This window comes from Scardinius erythrophthalmus (genome assembly GCF_964197995.2).
Source record: "Scardinius erythrophthalmus genome assembly, chromosome: 17".
Taxonomy (NCBI): Eukaryota; Metazoa; Chordata; class Actinopteri; order Cypriniformes; family Leuciscidae; genus Scardinius; species Scardinius erythrophthalmus.
In genome coordinates, this window is record NC_138237.1 from 36,697,387 (window position 1) to 36,718,743 (window position 21,357).

The 21,357-nt window shown below is 36.7% G+C and overlaps 3 protein-coding genes across 4 annotated transcripts in view; 1 reads left to right on the forward strand and 2 right to left on the reverse strand.

The window, feature by feature from the left end:
- stk10 (serine/threonine kinase 10) overlaps window positions 1-4,032 on the reverse strand; it is a 60,867-nt gene extending 56,835 nt beyond the window's left edge. Inside the window, exon 1 of the mRNA XM_081390399.1 lies at window positions 3,595-4,032. Coding sequence (XP_081246525.1) covers window positions 3,595-3,753 — 159 coding nt within the window. The 5' untranslated portion in view covers window positions 3,754-4,032. The remainder of the gene's footprint in view (window positions 1-3,594) is intronic.
- A 345-nt stretch (window positions 4,033-4,377) lies between these two features.
- On the reverse strand, window positions 4,378-15,624 carry cytl1 (cytokine like 1). Its single transcript, XM_081391053.1, has 6 exons — window positions 15,210-15,624; window positions 13,379-13,470; window positions 5,988-6,187; window positions 5,857-5,901; window positions 5,504-5,650; window positions 4,378-5,222 (listed from the first exon to the last, which is right to left on the reverse strand). Exons 3-6 carry the CDS (start codon window positions 6,177-6,179, stop codon window positions 5,163-5,165), a joined length of 444 nt encoding a protein of 147 aa, XP_081247179.1. The 5' UTR covers window positions 6,180-6,187; window positions 13,379-13,470; window positions 15,210-15,624; the 3' UTR covers window positions 4,378-5,162.
- stk32a (serine/threonine kinase 32A) overlaps window positions 15,271-21,357 on the forward strand; it is an 86,721-nt gene continuing 80,634 nt past the window's right edge. For both annotated transcript variants that reach the window (XM_081391051.1, XM_081391052.1), the window contains exons 1-2: window positions 15,271-15,685; window positions 17,622-17,747. In XM_081391051.1, the coding sequence (XP_081247177.1) occupies window positions 17,696-17,747 (52 nt within the window). In that variant the 5' untranslated portion in view covers window positions 15,271-15,685; window positions 17,622-17,695. The remainder of the gene's footprint in view (window positions 15,686-17,621; window positions 17,748-21,357) is intronic.

A 21,357-nucleotide genomic window follows, 5' to 3' on the forward strand; every position in this document is an offset into this window, starting at 1 on the left:
TTTGCAGTTTCTCATGCATGACATGGCATTATAAAAATGCGGCCCAAGTTAAAATCAGTAAAACTTTTAAAAAATGTGTTTTTCCCCCATTCCACTGCTTGAGTCTCACGTTTTTCTAAGTAAAAACGCATTCTGTGTGAACCTAAGTAGCTCCTAAAATGAACACTCGCTCGCCAGTCGGCCGGTAATATTTGTATGAATTCCAACAATGGATGTTCGTGAATAAATGTGAACTGCGCACAGGACAGTTGATGGGCCAGAGCTTCATCGCCATGAATGTTTAAGCCTTGATAATTAAAATATTTAAGCGCAAGAAGACGCGATAGGGAGCTCATTTCGTTATTCGCGCTCTGATGGAAGGTTTTGTGTGCGCAAACATCTGACATTTGAAACATTTGTTTCATTTGAACATTTGAAAACATTTGAATTTGAAATGAAAACATTTTCAACATTTGAAAGCTGCGTCTCAAAAAACAACTTTTATTTTTTTCGCTTCGATGTGGATTTTTTTTTACTTTTGCAGCGACAGAAAAAGCTTCAGCCAATCACATACTAGAAGGACAACGATTTGAAAGACAATGTGTGGCGTAACATTGCCAACCAACTCGGTTACCACGACTGTGAGTGTGTTGTGTGATAGTTTTAGTCGTCGTATAGTCCTGTGCTGTGTAGGCTAGCAGGCTAAACTACATTTGGGATAGAAAGCTAACACTATTATCGTCAAAGATAGAGATAGAGACCGTGTTTACTTTGAACATATTTAGGGCTGCTTTTAGTATACTATACATTCTTTGTGTGATATCTACAGTTTCTAGTCGAATGATTTTAACTTGTTTCTTCGTGTGTTACATGTAATGTGTATTGACATTACAAAACACACTGTGTTTAGTTGAAGACACAAAAAAACTGTGGAAAACCCTCAGGGACATGTATGTGAGGAAAAGGAAACTAAGAGTGGACATTAGCATAATCCCCTTCAGACTCTCTGTTCTTTAAGATTGGGTGCACCCAAAACTTTCTTTTCTGTCTTTTAAAGAAAATGACAAGCTCGTCTTCACTGGATGATGATGATGATGATGATGATGAAGTGTCCATGTTTTCTCAGCTGTCGGCGCGAAAGTTCTGGAATGTTGAAGCTCTGAACGTCACAGACGTCGCAAATTCGCGTCGCGGCTGATATGAATGGTTTTGACGTGAACTATTCGCTTTTCCGTTTCGCTTTTTCGTTACGCTTCCGGTTATGAAAGGGCCTTAAGACTGCACGCAGAGTCTAAACTGAGCTCTCTTTCACATCTTCTTGTACTTGAGCGGACAAATTCACACAAAATGATGTCTAAAAATAGTGAATTATCCAAGTAAACATAGTCGGTTATGTCTTGAACACACAAACAGTTGAGAAAGTAAACGCATGTGTGTCAGTATCAGTATATTAGATCCGTGCATTCACTATTAAAGGGACAGCCGCCTAATATTCCTGCTGATGTCTGTGGTTTTAATGTTAATCAAACAACAAAGGACAAAGAAAAAATCACTATATCACTAAATCAATAGGGATGTTTAATACAGTGAAGACTATGCAGTGTTATTCTACATTTGCTTATTTTATTACATTTTTGAACCTGGAAACTACTGTCAGATCTTCTTGAAAAATCGAAAAAGCACTGTTTATTTCATTTGTATCTTTGTTATATTGTATTTATTTGTGGTTTTGCTTCTAATTTGATTATTTGTTCTTATTTTATTACTTGTCTTTAATAATGTTTTAAATGTATCTAAGTTCGGAAATATTAGTTATTATTCATAGGTATCTAAAATTTAGGTGTCATTACTGCCTGTTTTTGCATAAACAGTTTCATGTCCAGTAAGAAATATTTCTGGTGTCACCAGCCATTAGCAAGTGTGGCAAAAAGTTCGTTTTAGGCCCTGAGAGTAAGTGTATAAACAAAATCCCCTGTACGTGTTCACAGGGTGTTCTTTCATAGAGCCACGTGTTTTAACATGTCCAGGCAAACAAAATCAACAGTATAAAGGTGTAGGAGTTTGATCAGTCTCTGATTTGAGATATCATGATTCATTGTTACTAAACAAAGGCCCATATAAGCAACAGTCAGAGAATCTTTTGAGCAACTACACTTAAAGTGATACTCGCATTCATGCTGTTCCAAACCTGTATGAGTTTCTTTCATCTGCTGAACACAAAAGAAGGCATTTTAAAGAATGTTTGATTACCAACATATATCTTTTGTGTTCAACAGACGAAAGAAACTCATACAGGTTTGGAACAACATGAGTAAATGATGACAACATTTTCATTTTTAGGCGAACTATCCCTTTAAAGCAAGACCAGATGATATTAGTGATGTTATTAGTAAAGTTCTCAAGTCTCTAAAGAACAGCACATTAGACAATACTACACTTTTTTGTATTTATTACACAATTATATTCCACCATTACATTACCCTGCTGCAGATGAGTCTGAGGTCTCAGAAAAAATGGCAAATGTGCGCAAAACCTTCATATTATGGGTGTGAATTATGAGAATTGCCGTATATTACTGTACCGCTCCACTGTGAAAGCTGTCTTTACTAAGATTGTATTTAACCCCATTCAACACGGTCTTTAAGGGTAAGAGGGTTACAGTGACCCTGGATGTCACACAACACTTTGTTGGGGACAAAAGGCAAATTCAGCATTTCCTACACGAGGGTTCCTCTCCGCCTATCGAAACTGCAGCACATTCCAGCATCTTCCTACACAGTGAGTCCGAGTGGCCCCTGAGGGCCCCGGGCTGAACCCACATGACCTGTCAGGGTGTCTTTGTGGCTGAAGAGTGAGTGCCATTAACCGGAATGGTACTTGAGTTAGCCTATCTAGTATATGATCAGTTAGTCAGTTAGATGATTTTACTGAGGGTAGTAACACCATGAAGGGACGCATCACCTCATGTCACATATCACAACACATGTCAGTACATGAAATATTGAGTTGCTTTCAAAACCATCTAGTCAAGTGAGCACAAGTCTCTTGATTGTCTCATAAGGGCTCTTTTCACGATTCAAACAAACACAATGTTGGTAAAAGTAAAAAAAAAAAAGAATGTGGCTCAAATACATAAATAACACAATTAAATACATAATTCAAGCGTTCTATGACAGAAAAGATCATAGATCAAACAGTATATGTGAACAACATGTTTTAAACTAAAGAGTGTGACAATAGATGTCAATAAGAAGGAAAATTGTTTTTCGGAATGAATTCTAGCTGTCATGAGCGCAACAGGTTGCAAATTACGAGGACTTTTCTAAATCCTACTATGCTGAAGGCTTAGCTTATGAATATTAATTGAAAAAAATGACGTTCGCTAAGCAGGCCTAACTGATTGGCTGCAAGACAGCCACTGGTAAGCAGGTGTGCCTATTAGGTGGCCAATCAGCGACTCTGGTAAAGGCCAGGATTATGAATATTAACCATTGTAATTAGTAAACGAAGAGACATCAACATGACCACTGTAATATTCATGAACTAATCCTTTACCATGGTAGAAGTCGTAGTTTCGTTTCGCTGTCTAACAGGTTTATTAATATCCGAACTCACCTTATAAACTTTACCGAAAGCACCGTCGCCCAGTTCCCCGATAATTTCCCACATGTCGTTTGGATTTACATCCCGATGAACGTGCTCATATTGCTTGGTTTTCTTCTTGATGTCAAGTGCAGGAAACCGGATCATCTTGCTGAATTTTGCAAAAGCCATTTTTAAAATAATATACAGGTAGGAGCCTCAAATGCTAAAAAAAAAACTGATTATGTAGATGATGAATTAGTTGACTTCAGAAAAAAACAAAAGCGTCTGGGCTGAAAACTATCCGAAACTCCACAGGAAATGTAGACATCTTCATCACTTAAAAAAAATATAAAAATAACTTCAAGTTGTAATAGACTTATTCCACTCCATCCATGAGAAACCATGCGCCGTCTGAGGCGAGTGAAACACTCATGTTCACCTGTTCACTCAATGCTGTCGTGTGTGTGTGTGTGTGTGTGAGTGAGACAGAGCCACGCCCACTGCACAGAATTATGGGAATTGTAGTTTTTAAAGTTCATCATAAAGTAGCCTAAACAACACTACAGACTTGTTTTATATTTACAATGCTGCCTTGTTATATCTTATATGTCTCACTATGTCCTGTTCAAGAAGCTAAAACAAGAAGATAAAATAATTAAGTAGCCTAGCCTATATGAGCAACAAGCATTTCTAACAAACCATTTTAAAGTTTTTTTAATGAATTTAAGTAATCGTAATATTTGTATTTAATAATGTTATTGTAATATTCTAGTCAAGAGAAGACTACTGATAAAATATGAAAAGCCCGATTTTAAAACAAAACTGTTGCACACAATCTCCACCTTGTGGCGAATTTGTGGTACATTTTTTATTTTTTTCTTCTTTTTTTATTTAGAATACAAAACACGTCATGATGGTATATCAAAATACACTGTACACATCACTTTATATTGAATATAGTGAATATTAAACAATATTTAAAGCAATAAACATTTAAAAAGTTACATTACAGCACTGCAGTTTTATATACACACAGGCCTACTGTATATGTAGTCAATGACGTGACGATATATATATTTTCCCCAGATATGTTTAGTTGTTTGAAAATACATTAAAAATGCCATTCTTAAATACATTCTATGCATGTTTTTAATTTATTAGCTTAAATCATTTTCTTTAAAGTGAAGTCAATGGGAACAACTTTAGCATAAGCAATTTTGTAATTGTATTCCCATAAAAGAAGTGAATATTCATTTTTGTAATATTACTAATATTTGAAAACAGATTTTGTCCATCAAATCAAAGTATGTGTCATGTAACTAATCTGCAAGGTGCTATATTATTACCATGTGATAAAAACAAGTATACCTGAAATCATGATGATGATGTGAACATTTAGATGTAAGAAAAATGTTACCTTTTAATTGTTTAAAAACTTTAAAATGAAAAAAAATAAAAATGTGAAAGCATATAAATGTTTTTTTTTTTTTTTTTACTGCTGATTATGAATAACATCTGTTATCATGCTGAGTAATAGGCTCTTTATGATCTTTGCCCAGTCCTCCTCCAAACTCCCTCCAGTGATGTACGAGATGATTTCAGCCTCTCCGTCCTCTGGACTGTAATGCTTCACAGTTATCATGGGTAAAGACCAAGTCCTGAAACAGATCAGCTACTTTTCAGGCACTCAGTTATAGCAAGGGCACACAGTATTAAAAAAAAAGAATATCAAATAAATGATTTAAAAACTGGTTATGGGACAGGTTTGGTGGTACGGGTTTAAGGGTGAGTTGAGGTTTAGATAGATATAACTGAAATTAATTACAGCTGTAATTACACAATAAATGCAACGTATCAAATGATTCATTTAAATATCAGTTTAAAGACACCTAATATAAAGCGGGACCAAATATATATCTGAAATAAATGCTTGACTTACCCCGTGACATTTTTGTGATATAATGAAATAGAGTTGTCTAATCATGGCATAGAGTCTTTGCACTTTCCTGTTGTAGGAACACCGGCGTTCTCTCAGGCCGCCCAGCAGAGACATATAAGAGTTCATGGTGGACATTACACAAGCGTTCTGTCATCACAAACAACATACATGATTGACCATACAAGGCTTTTAACATTTTAAAGCACATATATAATGGGAGTGATAAAAAAAGGCGGAATCTGATCCAGACATGATATGTGCTTAAAATGAGTACGTCATTATTTTACATTACAAGCAAGCTTTATCTCTCAGATGCTGAATGCATAATTCTGCAATGGTTTGTTAGTACTCACATGAATATCGATGTACAGGTCGGGCAGGTGAGCTGCGCATCTATACTGCAACACAAGGCACAATAAACACATCAACTTCTGTTTTGTCATGGCATTGTTGCACTCACCTCAATTGGATGTGTTAGACTTACAATCTCATGGTCTTTTTTAATGTCCTCCGCTTTTTGAGTGATTTCTTTACCCATGTTCAGCACTTTAGTGTAACAGGTTGGTGGTATGGGGTACGGCTGAGCCCAAACCATGGGCATCAGAACCAGAACCAGAACCAGAAGCATGCTTTCTGCTCTCTGTGAACAACACTGCTGTCTGTGCGCTGCATGCATTAAATACACTGCAAAATTCAAACATGTTGTGTTCATTACCAAACATGACATGATATATGAATCAATTAGCCTGGAAGTCATCCAGTTCTGTTGCCGAAACACTGGGGCTTATGGTTTTGCTCAGCCAAGTGTCGTCAGAATATCCCACAATGCAGTATCTATGACACTTGTAAACAACGGAGGCCAATAAACATGAATCATGTCAATATTTAGCACCACAAAAATGTTTTGCACAAATTACAACCAACAATTTTGCTCCAATAAAGATAGTGTGCTTGTTTACCAAGAGGACAGCAGTGCCAATGAAGAACAGATTGAGTATTACTTAAGTATTGTATAGTTTTTGTTAGTGTCCTTTATGTTTTTATTGCATAAAAAGTTATTTCCACCACAGAATGTATTTCTGATAGAGTATAGGCTACAGAATCTCCTGATCAAAACACATGCGAAGAAGAAGCAGGAGAGATGTGCTGAATCCAAAATCGCAGGTGTGTGTACATTTTATTTTAATCTATAAATTCGTTATTGTTCTGTATATCGTTTAATTTTATGCAAAGCAACATACAGGGGCGCGATGCTAGTCACCTAACGAGTGTCGCGTCGATCTTTTCGCGTGATGGAGACCTAAATGATGACTTGCATAATATTTTATGATTTTATTTAAAAAAAAAAGATACAGAAATACTTAGAGAGTTAAAATATGTTCTCAGAACTGTGTCGATTGTTTATGGACTGGTTGTGGAGTCAGTCACAGCATATTTCGGCTACGAGATATAAGTTATAAGTACTACGGTGGAAACACGGGACAACAGAGACTGTTCGATTACAAAAGTTTTTTTTTTTTTTTTTCAAAACTTTTATTTCTAATATTTGTTAAACGAGCTTAAATGTATGCAATATGTACTGTAAAATATGATCGAGAATTATCATGCAAACCAGTGGGTGTGTGCAGTATTTTTAAAAACAAAGTTTAGACGATTTAAATTAATCCGTAAACATTGTAAACATTCATGTATGAAGTAAAAAAACAAAACAATTTTTTTAGATAAAAAAAAAAGCTAGTAGGCCTGCTATAGTGTAGTAAAAAGGAATCAACCCAGTATGCTGGGTTAAATAAACAACCCAACATGTGTTCTGTCCTATAGGATTTACCCAGCCCTTGGGTTGTTTTTAACCCAGTGTTTTTTAGAGTGGTGGACGTTATTGAGTGCACTCATTCAATCCCACATTGCACCACAATAACGAGTGTACAACCGAAGTACGCTCACTCGTTTTCATTCACTCAGTATTAGTGGACTAACGTAGGGAATAGTGAATGAGGGTTTAGGGGGCGATTTCAGATTCAGCCATACTGCATGTAACCAGATGCATATGTAAAATAAGCAATCATCAAACATTCAACAGCATCAAAACAACCTAATATTGACCCAGGATGAGCTGTGAAGCTTTGGAAGTGTTGATGGCAACCCCATGTAATTCAATCCCAAATGTAGGCTAATTCAAACCAAATCATTTGTAGATGTCTGCACGAAGAAAATGTATTCAGTTAGACCCTTCATTAGTTGTGAGAGTAAGCATGGAATTTATAGGCTTCAATGTCCTTGTAATCGTCTCTACATGGGCCAGACTAAGTGTAGACTGCAAGATAGATATATGGGATCACAAAAATGCTATTCATGAAACAAAGATTAGGCCTTTATGGCAGTACATAATGCATCCGTACATGATTCTAATCCATCTAGTTGAAAAAGTATTGGTTTGGAAACTGTAACTGGGTCTATTATAAGGGTGATAGATTACAAAGACATTTACAAAGGGAAGCCTTTGGATTTTTCAGTTAAAACCTACAATTTCTCCTGGGTTGAATGAAGAACTCTCCATTCTTGAAAAGCTATTATTATTATTATTATTATCATTATAATTATAATTGTTGTCTCTCTCTTTTTTGTTTGGTGTACGTGATTAAACTTTGTAATAGTTAATGTTAGGTCTCCCTGTAATGGTTCGATTGTTTTCTCCCAGTTCTCTCCCACACCTGTGACTCACGTGTTACCTGAGGAAGGCTGAAGACCGAAATGCATCAGTGCGCTGTGTTTTAGCCATTTTTAATGTTTCTAGTGTGGCAGCCATGATGTAAATAATGGCTTGGATTTTTATTTTTTTTTTGTAGTAGTATTCTCATTATATTCATTTGTCCTGCATTCCTTCCTGCATAGTTATGGACCATTATTCTGAAGTGTTACCAAGAAGTCTTTAAATAAGCTTCAGTCAGTCAACATTAAAGAGAGTTTATCACAATTATCCTCTAGCAGAGCTAGAGAATGCCTATTAAGGTCTCGTATTGTTTAATAGTCATTGCAAACAGCAAATCCTTCCTTGTGAAAAAGAAATGCACTTTACTTACTTTTAAAAAGAGTACTTATTACGGAAATAATATACGTTAAAATAATATATTTAAGTGGGTAACACTTAATTTCAAGGTGTCCGTGTTACAGTGTAACTATACATTTAAGTACTGAGTGAGTAATATTAATTACTATAAGATTAGGTTTTGGTTTAAGGTTGGTTGAATGTAATTATGCTTAATTTATAGTTATTACTACAGTAACTACATATAACATGTTTAACAAGGACTCCGTAAAATAGTGTTACCTTTAAGTGCGAACTGAATTTTTTTTTTAACTCACCCGTTTAAATTATATTAAGCCTTAAAGTTCTGCATAATTAAGGGCGTGGCCACTTGATTGATAGGTGGATTGCCACTGCTGTCACTACTAGCTGTTTGTCTGCCCTTGGCTTCATCTCTGCCATGTTTGTGCTTTTTTCGGGATTATTTCATACAATTTAATACATGCATTATACCTTCGGCCACACTTTTGGATTCTGTCGTTGTCGAGTATCGAGAGAACAACCAGCGCTGTTTGTCAGTTTTTTTTTTTTCTCTGTGAACATGCACTCATGGATGTCTGACAATTTCATTGCTTTTTGGAGTTTTCAGATTTAAAAACGTCTATAAATATAGAGGCTACACTCGTTCTGCGGTACCGTTGCTCTCACGGAACTGATAGACTATATATGCTAACTTTTTAGTGTTAAAAAAAAAAAACCTTTGTGCACGTACTGTCAGATGAAATCCTGCTGGTGTCAGTGCTTTCTCTGTCCATGCAATAAATACACACCCCTCAATGAGCGTGGATTTCTAGTGCATTTACTTGAACTTCAAAGGTAATATCTTTGGTTTGACCCATTTGAGAGGCGGCCAAAATCAGATTTTAAATGGACTGAATAAAGCTCTCTACGCTGAGCTGACTGACATATATACGCATGAATCACTGTCACACGCTCAGAGCAATAATTTAGTTATGTCTTTTAACTATTATAGTATTTCGAAAGGCAAAAACATGAACTTTAACTATTGGCAAGTTGCACACTTGCACAGCCCTTGTGGTGGTACTGCCAGTAGCATATAGCATTAGCTTCTTAGCCTGAGCTAACTTCATCACGTCGAGCTAGGCGGGCGTAGTTTCAGCAACCAGGCACCTCAGCTCCACCCACGTCCCGCCTCTTTGCCCACAGCGTTTATGTCACGTACATTAAGCGAACTAGACAAACTTTGGGCATTAAATCGATTCGCACCAGTGTCTATCACCCACAAACAGACGGCTTGGTGGAACGATTTAATTGCACATTAAAATTCATGGTTTGTAAGTTTGTAAAAGAAGACACCAAAAATTGGGATAAATGGCTCAAGCCTCCACTGGGTTCTCCCCATTCTAGCTTCTCTATGGTCGTCAGCCCCGGGGCGTGCTTGATGTCATTAGAAAGGCTTGGGAGGAGTGGCCTTCAAACAGCCTTAGTGAAATTCAGTATGTCATGGACCTCCAAGCAAAACTGCACACATTGGGGCGGCTCTCCATGGAGAATTTGCTCCAGGCTCAGGACAAACAAAGTCGGCTGTACAACAGGGGTACGCAAGAGCTTCAATTTACACCAGGAGAGAGAGGACCAGGCCTGGACTTTATGTTGTGTTTTGTTTTATTATATGTGTGTTTACTTTAGTTTTGTGGTTTGTTTATTTTATGATTATACCATGGGCTGTTTAAATACTCGATTCTGATTGGCTGGAAGGTGTGCAGTAAAACCGTTTAATGCACAGGTAGTTCCAGTCAGTTTGATTACAGTTTGAAATTAATCCGCTACATTGGTAACCATAGTAACACAGATACACTTGCAAGCAGAGTGAGAGATGCATATGAAAACGTTTAGGTAGGCTAAATGGATGATTTTTGAATATCGTTTAGTTTGTATCAGTGTTGCCTGTCATTCATAAATAATTGTAATAAATCCATTAAAGAATCATTAAGTTAGCTATATGCTTAAGCAACGAGGGGACTAGCTGCTAGACTTTAAAGAAGAGATTGACGCACACAGGTAACTCGCGCACGCATCTCTCTCTCTCTCTGTTCCTTCTCCTTCAGTTCTCTGTCTCTCTATTTTAATAATGAATTTAAATAAATGTGAATTCATTCAAATAAAAGCAATCCGATGGCTCTACTTTATTTAAAGCGGATGGAGTGCAAGAACTGACGAGCCTTAACTTAAGAAATAACCGTCATTTTTACACGTCTGTTAAAAAATTACACTGTAAACATCAGTTACAGCTTTAACTTATTTTTAACTTGGCAAATAACCAAGGTATAAGCGGGATAATCCACGGCTAGCCATGCATTAAAGAATTTTAATGCACTTCGTAGAGGCAACCACCCGACGCGAAGCGGAGGGTGGTTCTTTGCCTCTACGTCGTGCATTAAAATCCTTTAATGCATGGCTAACCGTGGATTATCCCTTACTTATTAAAGATGTTAAACGTTCGCCGGTTCCCGCCTCCTTCTTCCCACAACAACATACTGCGTTACATCACCATATGGTGATCAGTGTTTCATTCAGTTGGACAGTTTTGCTCTTGACTTTTGGTGTGAGTTTGTGGTCTTTGTAACAGCGTTTACCTAAACACAAAATTTGTTGCAAAGGACGCCGTGAAACAAAGATGATCAGCTGATATAGTTTTCAGCAGAATAATTCGAATAATTCACTAATCTTATCACTGACCAAAAGTGGTTATTTGTTATTAATAGATTATATTCAACAATAGTACTTTCTTGCAACAGATCAGACATTGTGAATTTTGATTTTTAAAATACATTGTGGGAATTTTCTTTTAGACACACAGACAACAAGAATCATCATTTTAATCTCAACAATGGGGACATGCTTCATGCAGTGCATGCTGGGAACCACCATAGTATAAAACTCATGTCTCCCAGCATGCATTGCGGCATGAAGCATGTCACCATTTTTGAAATTCATATGCTGATTCTTGATTAATCTCTCTGCCTAAAAAAAATTCCCACAATGAGTTTAAAAATCAAAATTCCGAATGTCTGATCTGTTGCAAATAGCTATTGTTGGTGAATATAATCTATAAATAACAAATAACCACTTTTGGTAAGGGATAAGATTAGTGAATTATTCTACTTTATGATGTTGAAAACTATATCACCATGTTTGTTTGTTTTTTTGCTTCCTTTGCAACAAATCATGTGTTTTGGTAAACAATGTTACAAAGATCATAAACTCACATAATAAGCCAAGAGTCAAACTGCCCAACTAAACGAAACACTGATCACAATAATGGTAACCAATCAATTATAACTTAAACTCTGAATCAGAGTCAGGGGCTGTTTACACGACACCGTTTTCAACTAAAAACAAAAAACTTTTTATACGTTTTGGCCGTTCGTTAACATGACAATGGCGTTTTGGGCGCCTGTAAATGCAAAGTTTTGAAAACAGGTTTCAAAGTCCTAGTTTTTTGAAAACGGTCTTCATGTAAACCAGAAAAAAAAGCGAATCTCTGAAGACGATGACGTCATGCACATGCGTATTACATATTTAGTCTATAGTGTTTTATTGCCATCTACTGGCCTGGCAGCAGAATACAGCGTTTTTGGTCATTTTCACGTAGGCTATCCGTGTGAATGTGGATTGTTTTGACAATGGTGTCGTCTGTACGAGGAAAACTCAATGGAAAAAACTTCTCAGTTTTAAGCATATCGTTGTTGTGTAAACGTACCCTTACTTTAACACTCTTTAGAGTGGGACCATGTGTACTCTGAGCAGAGTTAATTAATTTATTTATTTTTGTGTTGCCTTGGCTTTTGGCTTGCTTAGTTGGAGACATTTAATATTCAACAATATTATTGATCTGCCTTACTTAAAGCTACACTGTGTGATGTTTTACCCCATCTAGCGGTGAAATTGTACATGACTACCCAGTGAATATTAGTTTCTGTTCCTTTCAATTCCGAGGTCGTTTTAACTCGTCGGCGTCCATTTTAAAATCTTTGCTCCTCATGAGCTCTTTCCATCTGGGAAAAGTTACTCCAATATTGACTTTGGTCTTGCTGATTTGCCTGTCTCGTTGACTTTTTAATTCTCTCTTTCGCTTCCTTGGCGACTCTGCTACATGTCCTCGAAAATAGGCGTAATCCTCCATCTGCAGCAATCTTTCAAATTTGCCGGCAGTCGCGAGTAATCTCCCCCTCGCATTCGTCACGGTGTCACTGAGTGTAAAAACGCGAAAGGCGAAGCTTGAATTTCCAGGTATGTCCTTCTTTGGCGAATGTATTTTCAAGATGGAGGCGCAACATGGCTGCCGCCATTCAAGCGACTCACTCATATGTATTATAAATGGCAGATTTTACGCTTACGAGAATACTTTATTAGTTAGTGGAAGTAATTACACATGAATGAACACATAAACTTTTGATAGAACAAAGTGTTTTTTGCTAAGAATCAACTTAAAAAGTTACACAGTGTAGCTTTAAGTTGGACGATGACGCAATTTTCTTCTAGAAACAAACTTTGTTGTATTATTTTCATGTTATCACTGTGAAGCTGCTTTGATACAATCTGTATTGTAAAAAGCGCTATATAAATAAAGGTGACTTGACTTGACTATTTTGCTGTGTGCACTTCTTTTTCACAAGGGTTTTGCAACAAAACTGTTTCCCAAAAACAAGTACAAAGCTGACTGCAGCACTTACATGTACAGTAGAGAGGCACAGAGGGCTAGTGCGTGTATATGGGGAAAACGGAAAGTTTATAGTAAACAAATGAACTCTATAAATGTCACATACCTGCGGTGACTGATCACGCACAGCCTGTGCAAGTGAATACAGGCTCTAGGAATAAGAGCCAATGATGTCCTGGACAGACGAGAATCTGCAAACTAGAAAAGAAATGCTCAATGGTCACAAAACCTTGCCTGAAAGTGTTTTCTCAAAATCACAATATGTGCTTTGAATACATTTAATTATGTGCATTATTATTACTGTATGTGCAGACTCATTCATTATACATATAGCTAATTGAAAAGCCAAATCTAATGACTTTAAATCTCCAGGGAAACACATTTTAATTGTAAATTAGTGCAGTATGTGTGTGTAAATAACTATGCAACTAGATGTAAATGAAAACCTAGTTCAGTCCTGCACCACTAGATGGAAGCACAAGTTCTCCAGCTGATCATTGCTTGTCATTCCATCGCTGTTTGACCTTCCCTGCTGAGAACTGTAGTCTTCTCCTCCTGAATAAACAACGCTTCTATCATTTAGCAAAGACACAAGCTCATCAGTTTAAGTCAGTGAAAAGAAGCATGCTTGTGCGATAAAACTTGTTGTGTAAGTCTATTCAGGAAAGGTGACTAGTGTATTTGTAAATGCCAGTTAAGCTATAAAAGAGCTGTGTGTGCATGAGGCATCTAATCTTGTAAAGTACTCCGGTGTGCCAAGAGCGTAATGGTGATTTGGCTGGATTTTTGAGAGATCCTATTGCTCTCTTACTGCCTAAAAAGAATTTCACTTTCAAGACAGACGACAGACCCAGAGCAAATTTACTAGCCTCACATGCCTGTGCAAAAAAAGCAAGCTAAGCAAATATCTAAATTCACATGACCTTGGCCCTTGACATGCACAATTAAGATATGCAATGGTTTATCTAGCTTTGATGTAGATACATTATTCTATTCTATTCTATTCTATTCTATTCTATTCTATTCTATTCCACAATTATGATGCAATTATTATTTTCCATAATGACAAACTTTTGGTTGACTGTAAACTAGTGCTGTCAAATTGTTTAATCAAAATTAATCACATCTAACATACAGTAAAACATATATGATTATTATTATTATTATATATATATTTTTTAAACTTATGTTAGATGCAAATAATCGTGATTAATCAATTTGACAGCACTGCTACAAACCTTCTAGAATTTACTTTAAAACACGAAAGTTCTTAAAAATATTATTTTGTTTAAATGCTGGGGGTTTTTTATTATGTTTTTTTTTTTTTTTTTTTTTTACAATTATGGAAATTTTTGCTCAGTTTTAATTTGAGGAATGTGTCAAGTGGTTACTGATAATACTAAAATATTTTTACTTTGTGATTATCTTAATTAAAAAAAAAAAAAAAAAATCTTCAAACCTACTTTTAATAAATAAATAAATAAAATAAAAAAATATCATGAATGTTTGAATTAAGGATAGTGATTACATTCGACGACCTAACCTTGCCATGTCATAAAAGGTAAAAAAAAGAAAAAAAAAAAAAGAAAAAAAAAAGATAATTTTAAGAAACTTGCCGACCTTGACATTAGGGTCTACCAATAATTTCTCGTCACATGACAACAAAATGGCTTTCTGTTAGCCTACACCGCACTGATTTTGATTTGACTGGCTACTCTTTCAAATATTATTTTAAACTTTTCTTTCGAATAATAATCATATTATTATTTATTTTTTATGATTTTAAGAAATTGCAATAAATTATAATGTCAGTGTATAAAATGCATTTTAAAACGAATTCTTGAATAAATGAATAAAAGGTTATGGGGAGACCAGCAGCGCAGTAACATTGCGTATACAGTAGCCTATTGAACCATATCATGCATGAATAAACGAACCTTCCCACCACCATCATCATCATCATCATCATCACATGCGGTGCCCATCAGATGTTTCCACAGACGCATAGTGATGAGTTGATCAACAGTTGAGGACGTGAGCTCAGCTGTGCAGCTCTCAGCAGTCACACACACACACGCACACACACACACGCGGTGATCTGGATCAGATCAGATGTCCTCTGCTCGGAGACTGGGGCTGTCCGCGGATGTGTGTGTGTTGTGATGCAGGCATGAGTCTCTCTGGACTCTCGAGCGCATATGGGAGGTAAAGCAGCATGTTCGTGTGTTCTGCATCAGTGTGTCATTGACTCCGGCTCTGCAAGGATCTTATCACGGCATTGCGGTGAGTGGAGAAGTTGTGTGGGATAGTCTGTGTGTCCAGCACTCATCTGTACACTGCAGTCTCGCCTGTGGCCAGTGTGACTGCTGGCATCGTTTTGAGGATCACCTCGACCATCCTAACACATTAAACGGTAAGTTTATGATTACTGATGATTTATATACAACAGAGTTCAGCTACAGGTCAATACAGTACGTGATCTTACATCGTGTTTACTAGCAGTTTTCTAACTCATCTATTTCTGCCACTCTATTTGGACTTTACATTATACTGTTTATGTTACTGTGTAAGTAAAGAGTATATTTGCACATTCTCCTGGTTAGTAAAGTACTTTTAATAAGGTCTAGTTGTCTCACCTTTTATCCAGTGAATATATCTTAGGTTTGGTGTTATTTAAGAAACTATTGAACATTTCACATTATTGTCATGGGAGTTGTTTTGCAGTGATCTAATACCTTTTTTTGAAATATGAAGAACAGCATATTACACCAAATATTTTTATTTAATTTATTTAAATTTTATTTTATTTAAAATAGCAATTCATGAAACAATTCATGTATTCATGAAACATTAAATATCATGTTTTGGCTAGCAGAAATGAATGAGTAGCAATTAAAAAAAATCTTTCAAATAAAATCAACTTTCATTTTATTTCTATTGTCCGATGAACCTGTTCAATTTTGTCAGTTTGACACAATATATTTAACTAAAGTACCCCTGAGATTTTAGGTCAATAATACAATGAAGTCAATAATAGTAATAATAAAATAAAGTTTATGTTTCTCTCATGTCATGTCGGTTAATGGTCACATGACATGCAGGTTTTATCTTTTTAGCAAGTGTTTTATTTTAAATTTAATTTTAAAATGATTTAATTACTTAATAGTTTTTCAATAAACTCACTAACCCCCTGCAGTTCCTTCACGAACCCCAATCTGGGAAACCCTGACCTAATGTACATTACATTAATGCACTTCATGTTGTTGATTACAAAGAATGGAATATATTTTCTTTCTCTTTGTATTTTTATTACAATATGGTACAAGATGATCCTATTTAAATCAGTGTGATGAACGATTAGGTCAAAAGTAATCTAAAAGTAGTCCGATTATATTATCTTAAATGTGTAATGTAATGGATTACATTACATTTCAAATTTTTGTTAAATGTAATTTGGAATCAGTAACTGACTACAATTTGTAATCTACCCAGTACTGAATGTATGCATGAGCGTAGAATACGTGGAGCGACGCACTTTTAATAAAGCTCAAACAGTAGAGCGTTGGCGCTTGCAACACCAAGGTCATGGGTTCGAATCCCAGGGAAAGCAAGAACTGATAAGAATTTAAAATGTGTACCTTGAAATGCAATGCAAGTCGCTTTGGATAAAAGCGTCTAACAAATACATAAATGTAAAACGTAAATTCATCTCATGCAGTGGTGTTCACGGGCCAACGTGAATAAATCTAGATTTAAATTCCGAAAGACAGGATATTCTGCATGAACTAACGTTTTATTCTTATCCAAAACGAGGCGACGTCAGCATTATGGAGTGCTAAACACTCCCGTTTAATGTATGTTTCATTCATACCCGAAGCCGGAGGGCGCAAACAAATGATTGGTTATTGTTCAGCAGTGTATTTGATTTCACGGCCCATTAAAAGCAAGAGATAAGAAAAAGAAAAAACTGGTGTTACACCGTGTCTCCACCGGGCACGAGTGGTGCGATGCGACAAAACACAATATAACCCATTATAATCAGTGATGCTGTCTACACTGGATGCGGCTCAACGCGCCATGACAAATCCCCGACAGTAAACTGATGCCTCGTTCTAGTTCTGATGTACTCCAAGCATTCGCGATACGAAGGACAAATGGATTTGCAACGGTCGCTTTGTCGCGTGTTACATTTGACATTTTTGGGACACTTTTTGCCTTTGATATTACTTGGAAAAAGTGTCCCAATCAACCTGAATTCACCCCTATGTAACATAAACACTGTAATGTAAAGTCGGTCCAGATTTGATTCTCATTAAACTCACGCTTCACTTTGTCTCATTCCTCTATAGAGCTATATATCCTTATTAACAAACTCAGAGGATGTTTCCATTTTAAACTGGAGAACTTCACCTCTTAAGAAGACATGGGACTTGGACAGTCTAGCAGGACATCCGTCAGTGATGACCCAGCCGAGGGTAAGTGTGTTTTTGGACACAAAACAAGTTGTTCCAGTTCCTATAGTTGGACAGAGGACTCGAATTCTGTTACACTAATAAAGTCATTAATATATAAACTCATTTTTCATTTAACAATCTTTTCTATTTCTTCACACAAATGTATAACTGTTAGGATATTTTTATAAGCAATCAATAAAATCCCCTAAAATTGTTTCTATCAGAACATTTGTTTGGGCATCCCAACCAATCCGACACAGCAACACTAAATCAATGGGGTGAGTTTAAGGCAGGACTATCTTTCTGACCAGCCAATGGCAGACAGTTCAGGAGACTTAATATGCCAAAAATGAAATCCTTTCTCCAATTGTTGTTCCAAAACAGTATGAACTCTACGGAGCACAAACAGAGAAACCTGAGCTGCTCTTTTCCATGCAATGATTGTATACAGTGACCTGCAGGAACGGTCAACCTCTAAAAAGAACAAAAATCACAGTAACACTTTATTTTAAAGTGACAATTACGCAATACATGTACAATACACTGTAAATTCTGCATAATTGCAAGCAACAAACCCTACCCTAAACTCTAACTCTATTGCAAGTTCATGTAATTAATTAATATTACTCAGGACTCATTTGTTTAATCAAAGTGAAACCAAAAACCACATAAAAGTATGGTAAAAGTGGTGTTTTTGTGTGAAGTAGAGAATAAATTGTTAGTTGTTATTCAACTTGTCCTCTGCTGCTGTATGTACATGAAGTACTTTAGCTTAATAATAATCCTGTCAAAGCAATCAATGTCAATCTTCTGTTGAGATCTCAGTTTAAGATTGCTCACTTTAGAACAGAATTTAACCTGAGTAAACCCATTCAACAGGATCTGAAGCTGCTGAGTGCAGAAAGTCATTTATTGAGGTTCTCATAAATCTGTTTGTGCAGGTCTAAAATTTACAACCTAGATTCCAATACACCTGTGTGTAAACGAGTCAAAGGAAGAGATGGGCCATCACAAGTACAGTTATAGCAATAGCCGATTGGCCCATTTTACAAGGCAATCATGTACGTGGGTAAACAGCAGTGCGCACAATGACTCAGTAAAGCAAACAACTATTAAACAAAATTTTACATTCCTTGAAGAAAATTGGAGTGGTGCTAGTCAATGAGAAAACAACCGACACAATGTGAGAGTGTTGTGGGTGTAAAAAGAGCCACCCCCAAAGTTTCTATGGCTTTACAACCTGATGATATTCACATCGTTTACTGCATTTGCAGCCATTGAGCTTGCTTCTCAACATTTAAATGGCTGGTTAGCATTCTCTATAGCAGTTTGCTGCATGTTTTCAGAGTTCCTCTGAAACTCAGCTGCTAGATAAGTGAACGTCTTTTACGCCTTATCTCGGTGCGGTATATAAGCAGCAGCAAGTAAAAATATATATATATATATATATCTTTCCCTTCCTTTAATCCTCCCTTATCGGGCTTATGCTACTCTGAACAATGCATGAACTTCGTATTCGATCATTACAATGCGAGCACTTCTTGCGTTGTTTTTGCCTCTTCACGATGACTCGCTTAATTTAGTCCTAATTTGTAAGTCGCTTTGGACAAAAGCGTCTGCTAAATGACTAAATGTAAATGTAAAATGTAAATGTAAGTGGTTTATGTAGTCGATGTGAGAATACAGCGTTGAAGCATCGCATACTTAAGAACAGGGAATTAAGTATTCGCACATATACACTTTCACCCGGGATCATCATTTTCGCTCTAAAAACCTCCTCCAACAACGTTTTCAATCTTTTTTAAGGGCATTGTTTCATTTATTCATTGAGTGTTTGCGAGTTGATTTCAGATGCTGTCCAATGTCAGAACTACGCTTCATCATTTTCAGGTCAGATCGCCTTTGTTTGTAGGGTACAATACAAACAAATACAATTTCTGGTAAACGGGCTAATGATGATTAGTGATACAACAAGATTAATTTTAGCTTTAAAGCAAGGAAAACAAACAAACCAAACAAAAACAAAAAAAGCTGTCATAGTTCGTTGTTAATAAGGTTTGGGTTCAGTGATGTGTAAAGTTCATTAATTATGAAATTAGTTTAAGTCACATATAAAGTAGGTTTTTAAAAAAGTCCTGTTTTGATGCATGGTGTGAATGAATTAGCATGTTAGCAGCTAGCGAATATACAATTTCTGTTTACACATCGGCAGCAGTTGTCATGCTGTGAGGATACAGTGACAAAGGATTGCGCCGGTATGTGAACTTGTTAAAGTTGTAATTGTAATTTGCTTTTGTTTCGGTTATTCAGCAGGACTTACAGCAGTTTTGAACACTTTGTGCAGCATTAGCAGAAGCATGTATAGCAGATTCAGATTGCTGTGTTAGCGAATATTAACAACAGCAGAATGCATAATAAATTCAAATTATACTGTTTGCAAGTTGTTGAGATTTCAGTGACAAAGCATGGTACGTAAACTCGTTAAAGTAAAATAGGCATTTGATTTTTGATGTTTTTGTTTATTCAAGCAATATGTACAGCAGCTGCTGCATGCGTTGCAAATTTGGCCTAATGGTTAGAGAGTCAGACTTGAAACCCGCAAGTCGTGGGTTCGATACTCATTACCGGCAGGAAACAAAGAACAAGACACCTAACCCCCAATCGCTTTCCGGGCACCACAGTTACAGGGTTGTCACTTTTCACATTTCTGGGCTGGTAGATGCACTGGGGACCCGATTATAGCACTTAAAAACAGAAAAAGTCAGATTTTCATGATATGTCCCCTTTAACAGCAGCAGCAGCATGCATGGCAAATTCTGTTTTACAATGTTAGTGAATATTATTAGCAGCAGTGGCATAGCAGTCAATGTAGTTGTGTGAGGGTACAGCGAAAAAGCATTGCTGGTAGTGAATTCGTTACTACGTGTCTGCACCGGGGTGCCGTGCTGTAACAGCTAGAAAGCTACCGTGCAAGTCCATTTGTCCTTCGTATCTGAAGCACTTGAAGTACATCAGAAATAGAACAGGACATCAGAAATGCCATCAGGAATTTGTCATGTCGTGTCTATTATGTATTCCCAGGTTTTGTATTTCTTGTGTTTTTGTTATGCGGTCTTTTAAGGTGCTTTCACACTTGCCTCCTCCTCGGTTGAATCGCACTAGAGTTCATTGTCCCCCTTGGTGCGATTCGTTTAGGGAAGGTGTGAATGCTGCAATCGCACTCGGGAGTGCACTAAAAGCGGACCAAACAAGCGTACCGAGACCATTACGCTTTCAAACGTACTCTGGAAAGGTTCGTTTGTGGTGGGAATGTGATCCGACCTCAAACAGACCCAACTGCCTAAAGAACTGCGCATTTTTGGACTAAACCAGCTGCCGTAGTCAGTTGGTAATATGTCCGTCTGTAAGACTTTGCCATTTGCAGAGCATTTTCCAGCCGCATCCGCGCTTCATTCTCAAAGTGTATAGTTAGCCTAAAGTGGTGTATACAAACTATGTAGTATATGATGACCAGAGATATAATCAGTCTCTCCATAGTATGACCTACCAAAGCGGCGTGTTGTCTGCTGGCTTTTCCTCCTCTCTTTGTTTACTTCCGGGAGTTCCGTTGGAATTTTCCTGCACATTCACG

What these genes read in the sequence shown, in the direction of transcription:
- cytl1 (XM_081391053.1), bottom strand. Translation starts at nt 6,179, where the DNA reads ATGCATGCAGCGCACAGACAGCAGTGTTGTTCACAGAGAGCAGAAAGC. An exon ending in ACCTGTACATCGATATTCAT is followed by an intron (nt 5,651 to 5,856) that starts GTGAGTACTAAC and finishes TTGTGATGACAG; the next exon opens with AACGCTTGTGTAATGTCCAC. An exon ending in TATCACAAAAATGTCACGGG is followed by an intron (nt 5,223 to 5,503) that starts GTAAGTCAAGCA and finishes GATCTGTTTCAG; the next exon opens with GACTTGGTCTTTACCCATGA.